Source organism: Sorex fumeus, unplaced genomic scaffold (assembly GCF_029834395.1).
Source record: "Sorex fumeus unplaced genomic scaffold, SorFum_2.1 ptg000065l, whole genome shotgun sequence".
Lineage (NCBI taxonomy): Eukaryota > Metazoa > Chordata > Mammalia > Eulipotyphla > Soricidae > Sorex > Sorex fumeus.
Window position 1 is genome coordinate 3532882 of NW_026606122.1, and position 7511 is coordinate 3540392.

At 48.2% G+C, this 7511-nt stretch overlaps 1 protein-coding gene across 1 annotated transcript; it reads right to left on the reverse strand.

Moving 5' to 3' along the window:
- Window positions 1–276: 276 nt before the first annotated feature.
- On the reverse strand, window positions 277–4597 carry USP27X (ubiquitin specific peptidase 27 X-linked). Its single transcript, XM_056128614.1, has 2 exons — window positions 4559–4597; window positions 277–3251 (listed from the first exon to the last, which is right to left on the reverse strand). The coding sequence occupies exons 1-2, from the start codon at window positions 4595–4597 to the stop codon at window positions 1137–1139; spliced, it is 2154 nt and encodes a 717-aa protein (XP_055984589.1). The 3' UTR covers window positions 277–1136.
- Between the last annotated feature and the right edge of the window lie 2914 nt (window positions 4598–7511).

Genomic DNA, 7511 nt, shown 5'->3' on the forward strand with positions numbered 1-7511 from the left:
TGGGACAATAGTTGTAGTTCTCCCTCTAATCCCTCTACAACGAGAGGGGGGATCCCAATGCCATGGAGGCTCTAAGCAGGCAATCTTGTGGAGGCAACTAAGAAAGTGTGTGTGTGATACAGTGTAACTGTGTGACATGATACACATCTGATTCATGTGTCTCACATGGGACTGACTCTTACCTGTGATGCACTTCTTTCCCAGTCCAAAGAAATTTCCGATCCAACAAATGTGTACAATGACCCTACAAATTTTCAAGCCATTTTACTTTATACTCTGACACAATTTATATCATTTATTATTTAACAATAACGCTTTAAGGAAAGGAATTACCTGCATTGTACAGATGAGAGAACAATAGCAAAGAAGATCATTGATTTGCTCAAGTATATTATATAGCTTTTTTTAAACACACACATACACTACACTCTTAGCTGCGGCCTGTCTGTGTTGGTTACTTATCTTACAGCATTTGTCTTCTCCGCTTTAGGAGCAGTTGCTCCCCCTTTACAAGCCCCTTTCTTTTGCTTCTTTCACTGGTCCATATAGGCTTTGCTTTTTTTTTTAAATACTGCATTTAATAGCACAGAAATCACAAACACAAAGAAACTGGCAAAGGTGTTTGTCAATGATATATCCCCGTCTCCTCCACTTTTCCACTTTCAAACCCATACAGGTAATGGGCTACATTTGTATAAACTTTTCTTCCCCCCTTCAACACAGAACTGTTATATGATTGGTCAGCTGAAGCTGAAAAACCCATGGAGAAAGGTGTTTACAGTTACAAGGGCACACCCCCCCACACACCGCCCCCCTCCCACCCCACACTTTCCCACACAATCTTTTGGAGGAATATAGGATATGTACTAGTGTCAGGATTTTCCTGCTTCTGCCTTCCCCACCCAGAGCCTTCCTGTCATTTAGTTCTTCCTTTCAGTGACTGCCTACATTAAGGCCTCTCCCTTCTCCCTCCCTTCTACTTCTCTTCCAATCAGGACCTTTCAGACACTGGATATGGTTCATTTCTTACTCTGTCAGGCCCATAGGCCACGCAAGTAGATCCTTGAAATCTTGATGCCAGTTATAGCATGGATGTTGTTGTCAGTGAGTCATCAAAGGTAGGTCGGTGTGCCATTTCAGTAGGTTTGTGTATTCATTTCTTTTGCTTTTTCTGACTCATGTTCCAGGATCTGTTTGTGATAGAATAGCAAATATCCCTCACTATCCATCACGTCCTTAATATTGGCCTTGGTGATGACAGCATCATCACACTTGAACCATTGGTCCTTGTGGTGCCGGATGAAGCTGGTATAGTGACCACTCTCCAAGGTTCCTTGGTGATTAACCACTGCAAACAAGGAATACTTATTCTCATCATTTCCACTGTTAGTTGGCAGTTGCAACTGTCCATTCATCCTGCTCTCTTTACTTGAGGCCATGAATGGTGTCATATCGAGCTCAAGAGGAAAGGATATGTATGTAGTGATCTTGCGTCTTTGCTTGACTGAGTGTTCAAATCGTTTGAAATGAAAACAGGCAACAACAGGTAGTTTCTTCATTGTCAGCTGTTTGGTGGACTCCTGGTAGCTTTGGCAACTACTGCATTTGATTTTGGCACTGCTTCCTAAATGCTCTGGCCTCGTAAACCTTCGCAGGCAGTCTGTGAGAGTGGGGACTCCTGGGATATAATTTTCCCCATTCAGACTGCTTTCCCTCCCTGGACTCAGGGGCCAAAAGGAGGTGCAAGAGCCAGGCAAGTCCAAGCTGATGTCCCAGCATGGGTCTATGGTGGTAGAGACACCATGGCAGGCTTGGCAGGTGACATCAGACTGCAGGCCACCTGTGAAGATTTGGTCTATGATGCAGTTGCAATGGTTGAGATTGTTGGCTGCCTTGCCCACCTCATCACCTTTGCAGTGCCTGTGCAAGACATCTAGCGCAGCAATGAGGAACTCGTGGGCATCCTGCTGCCTATATCCTGCCAAGTGCCGTGCATGGATCCACACCAAGTGCAGCAGTTTATAAGGAACATGAGGAGATGGGTTGCCCGAATACAACTCTCGATACAGTGAAGACATCTCACAGACCAGACACAGCTCGGGACTGGGCATTTCACACTGGTGCTTGTCTGAGAGGAAGAAATCTCTCAGTATTGGTGTGTGGGTCAAGGCCTGGACGATGCAGTTCATAAAGCAGGTGTTGCCAAGATTGATAAGTCCTCTTAAGCCAATGGTGAAGCTGGAGGTGATTCTTCTTCTCCTGGGGTTGTGTCCCAGCAGTTCAAACTCAGGTCTGGATGTCTCCCAAGTTGGGTACCTGTCACCGAAGCCTGGCATGAAACATTGCAGGTGAGAAAAGTCGGTGGCAGAGGAGGCTTGTAATTTCAAAGCCTCCCCTCGCTCTTCTTTGGCAATTTGCTCGATGTCTTTGTCATATACATAGTCCTTACACATAAAGCAGTAGATGCCTCCGTAATAAAGGTCTACAGCTAAGTTATGTTGTTTTGTCTCAGCGTGCTCATGAATGTGCTTCTCGGTGAAGCAGCCAAAGAAAACGCAGGAAAGGCAAGAGTGGAGTCTGTTCAAATGGGTGCTGCACACATGGCAGATGCACGACTTTGCCTTGCTTTTCCTGGTCTCTGGGGTTCCACACCACACGAAGCACTGGTAGATGACCCGCAGCTCCTGCCTCCAGTTCTCTCCCACCTTAAAGCTGTTCACGTGGGAACAGCCTGGGGGACCCAGAGTGAAATCCACATCCAGGTACCCGCCCCCAGGTCCGCGTCGGGGTCGGGGCCGGGACCGGGGTGGGGGCCGTGGCCTAGGCTGCGCCGGGGTTCGCAGCCGGGTCTGCGGCCGTGGCCGGGGTCGGCGGCGGGGGGCACGACTGCGACGCTGGGAGGGAGCGGGGGGCCGCGGAGGGTCGGGAGGAAGGGGAAGGGGAAGAACCTCATCATTGCCGCCTCCACCGCTGCTCTGCTTTGGGTTCTCATCCTCCAGCTCCAGCTCGGGCTCCCCCTTCGGCTCCTGATCAGCCTCCCGCAGAGGTTCGGGCTCCGACTCCAGCTTGAGCTCCCGCCGGCGGCCCGGCTCCTCCACCGTCTCTGCGTTCCCGGCCGCCTCCACCTTTTCGGTGGCGTCCACCTTCCTCGCCGCTGCCACCTTCCCCGCCGCCGCTGCCGCCCGCTCGGCCACCTTAGCCTCAGCCTCCACCTTCCTCTGCCGTCTCCGCCGTCTCGGTCTCCGCCTTTTCTACCTCCTCCGCCTCCACTCGCGGCGACTCCTCCCCCTGCTCGCCGGGCTCGGCGGGCACTGGGCGTGGCGGCGCAGGGGCCACGCAGACTCGGGGTGTCCCCCGCCCGGCCTGAGGGAGCGCGGCGGCTCTGGCTGCGGTCGCTGGACCCAAAAGGGACTCTCGCCGAAGGAGGTAGGGCGGAAGCAGGCGACGCCCCCGGGACTGCTCCCTCCCCAGCCCCCTAGCGGAGACCGCTTCCACAGCCAGGCCCCGTTTCCTTTAATTCACTATTTCCCAAACTTGCTGGTTCACGAGGATCACGTGGGGGAGCGGGTTAAAATTACAGATTCCGCAGCCCCACCCGCTGGCCCCCCGGATTGGAATCGTGCAGGGAGGCGCTCCGGAACCTGTATCTTTAACTGGGGTCAGACAGGATTCTTGTGATCAGGCAAGTTTGGGAAACACAGCACTAATTCATTGTGGCTGGCGGGAAGGGGGGCGGGGACCGCGCAGTCTCTTTAAGGCGCTTCCAGTGCTGGACTCCAATCGCTGGTCCGACACGGTTAAGCGTCTCCTCCCCTCTGCTCTTCCTTCCCTTCGTCCATGCCGCTTTCCCCCAGCCCTGCGGGGCCCGGGACCCCAGAGTGGTCAGGTTCGGAAAATCTCTGAGGCTGGGAAATGTGCCCCGAGAGGCTGGCTGCTCAAGCATACCCAGAAGCTGTGACAGGCCATCATCACTGCGGCTGGCCGCTTCTGCGGCTCTGTCCCATGCTCCCCTCCCATCCCAGGTTCTGCTCTTCACAATAAGGATGAAGCCGCAGCTCTGCGTTCCTCGGGGGACGACCTGGACTCCAGATCCAGAGAGCACAGCTCCCAAGGCCACGGCGCCTGGAGAGATGCATCCCTTCCCCATTTTATCTCCATTCTGCAGACACTGTGCCTGTGCCTCCTCCAGCCCCCAAGCACTGCCCTGGGGTGAAGGGTTGGCAGCCAGCAGACCCTGAGCTGCTCAGAGGTGGGGGCTGGGGGAGTGGAGGGTGGGGCATGGACAACCACAGGAAGGCCATTCCCATATCTGGCACCTCCAGTGTGACTGAGAGGGCCTGAAACCCAGAACGCACCCCTTAACCCTCAAGCCCTGGCACAGTCCCCAGTTGGCAGCAGCCAGGGGAAGGGGGGTGCGGAGGAAGCAACTCTGTGTGCAGGGAGCTGGGCCTGGTCTGAGAGCCTCAGGGAGCCTTGCTGAGCTCCTCTGGCAGAAAGATGAGGCCCACAAGTGGTTAGTGTGCTGGGTAAGACTGGGCATGTGGAGAAGCCTCCTCACATGCAGGGTCAGAGGACAGGCCTCAGAAATTAAAGCCATTGCCCACAGACTCAGGAGAATGTACTACACATATTTTGACCTCTGGGCTCTGCATGAGGATGTCTGGCCTTGTCCCCCTGTGGGCCGGGCAGCTGGATTCTACCTTCAGAGAACTGTCCTGGGGCAGCAATGGATGTGCCTTCCCCCCCCCCCCCCCCCCGCCCCTTCTGCAGGGAGGGGACCTTTCTGGGGTGGAGGACAGGGGTGGGTGATCTGCAGACAGGGTCTCCAGTCTGATTGCCTCTGCTGGTTTTCTTGGTTGCAGGGAGGCTGCTTCTTCTCTGGTCAGGTAGACACAAGGAAACCCTCTATGCTCTGGACTTTTGTTCCACAAGTGGAGCCATGGCTGGAAAGATGTCCACTACAACAGATGTCCTGGGGGTTGCCCCAAGGATAACTCTTGGTCCCATTCCTCAAGTTTCAAATCATCTTCCATAAATATCCTCTTATTGCCTCCTGTCCAACCATTAAAATGGTCCTGTTCCTGCTGCTGCTGAATGTACTTCAGGTCATGGAATTGGGGGTCAGGGCAGCAGATAGCCTCATTCTGCCTACCAAAGATCTCTACACTGGACACTATCATGGCACCTGGACTGCCCTACTTATCCACTTTTGGAAGAATTTCAGCATTTTCTGAAAGTGGGGCCTGTGCCATGATTTTCTCAACAAATTCTGTTCAGCTGAGCCAAGAACCAGATGTTCTACTAAGGCTGAGGATATCATACTGAATCAAACTTGCCTCAGAGCTAGAAACAGGTCCGGGTTCCCCCAAAGCCCCACTAAGGAGTTTCTAAGTCACCTGCATAGAAGAAGCACTAAACCCCAAAGAATCAAGAAAAAAGATCAATCAGAATGTTTGACTTTTTCAGTTTAGATTTTGCTCTTTGATTTGTTTGTTGTTGTTGTTATTGTTTGGGGAGCTACACCCAGTAATCCCTGGGGGCTACTTTCTGGCTCTGTGTTTGTGGATGGAGACAGGGGCATATGTGGTGATAGGCATCAAACCTGGCCCTCCTGCATGCAAAACACTCATGCAGTTCATTGAGTGATCTCTTAAACCCTTGTAATTTGTTCCTATTGTTGTGCTGTAGTGCTAGGGATTGAGCCCAGAGTCTCATAAAAATGCTCTACCACTGAGATATATCCCCAGCCCTGATATATTGTTTTTTAGTGAAGTCAAGTTGCTTTACCTAGAGAAATATAAAAGGGAAATGCGTGTGTGTGTGTGTGTGTGTGTGTGTGTGTGTGTGTGTACAGGAGAGAACAAAGGCTTCTTTAGAAAGGAACAGAGTGAACCTCTAATAAATTTTTAAGTAGTCTTCATAAGAAAAGGCAGAATTTTGTTTTGATTTTCTTACATTCCTTTCCTGATTGCATGTTGCTTTTAAGCTCTGAATCACAGGAAAGGGTTGTCAGCATAATCGTTTCAGTGCTATGTGCTTCACAGGTCTAAATTCAGTTCTACCCAGCATCACCATCTCTGCCTCACAAAGACCCAATGAAAGACTAGCAGAAAGAACTAACTAAAGGAGATCATTCTGTTATAACTCTGTGTATGTTTGTGTGTATGTGTGTAGGGTGAAGGTTTGAGTACAACTTTGGCCACAAGGTGGCAAGAGAGTATACTTTCTTTGCTATTTGTCTTGTTATATTTTTATAAAATGATTGTTTGATATCAGAATATTCAAAATATTTTTAGTGTTGTACGCTGCACATTTTTTAGATTGGTATCTTGAATGGTGTATCAGAAATGCCAGTTACCTTCAAGTAACATGATTTCTGGCAAATGTTAACATTAACAAAGAAAACTCTCATGTAGTGATTTTACGTGAAACTAATGAAACCTAAATACCTCAGTGATTTGAAAGCCACCTTTTTCTATTCTTTTAAACTTCATACTGGAGCTTTTTGACAGTTGGAAGTTGTACTTTTCCCCTTTTTCTCATTGAGTTTTCAGTTTCATTCTATTTTGACAGAATTTTGTCTAAATAATGCATTTTCCACTTGATATTATTGTATTAATTTCCTATCATATTTCTCTGGGGGCATATATACACACATATATATGAATATAAATGCTTTCAAAATGTTCCTTCAATCCTAAAGTTCTAGGTATTGCTTAAAAAATGATGAAGTAGCATTGTGAGCATAAAACAATAATATGGAAACAGTTTTAACCGTGTTGCTTCAATTTTTAAAAAATGTACTCTTCATGATTTACCATATAATACGATGAATCAAATATTGTAAATTTTGATAGGCAATTATTAAGCATAAAACAAAAAAGTGTTAGAAACAGATATTTGGTGGAGAGCTAATAGATGCTGCCACGGATAAATAATGCTTATTGCTCGCTTGAGACAAGATTCAGCATCAGTTCTCTTCCTGCTTCTTGTCTGGATAAGCATTAGCATACAAAAGCCTCATTTATATATATAAGCAAATGGGAATAGACATTTTGTTTTAGCAGTGTCACTCAAATCTTTGAGTTCCTTTGCAGATATATGAGAGAAATTGAATCATTATTTATCTTTAATTTTTTTTTATTTAGCAGGTGACAGCGCAGTTGAGTTCTCCCTTCGTTTTATTGGAAGCCATCTTAATTGCAGAAAGGATTGCATTCACATTCATTTGTTAGAACAATTTGTTTCTTCACATCAACAGTATTGTTTGGAACTGTCTCTCTGGTACCCTGAGGATTTTCTCCCTTTGTACAGTGCATCCAGGTTAAGATTCAGGATGGGTGAAAGGTTCAATCCTGGCACCATATGGGTACCCTAAAAACTAGAATCAATGAGAAAAAGTTTGAATCTTGACTGCATAATAATCATAAATCATCTTGTGGCAAAATGAAATAAAATATATGTCAAATGAAAAATAGGAAAGATTTGTACATATGACTATGACAGAGGGC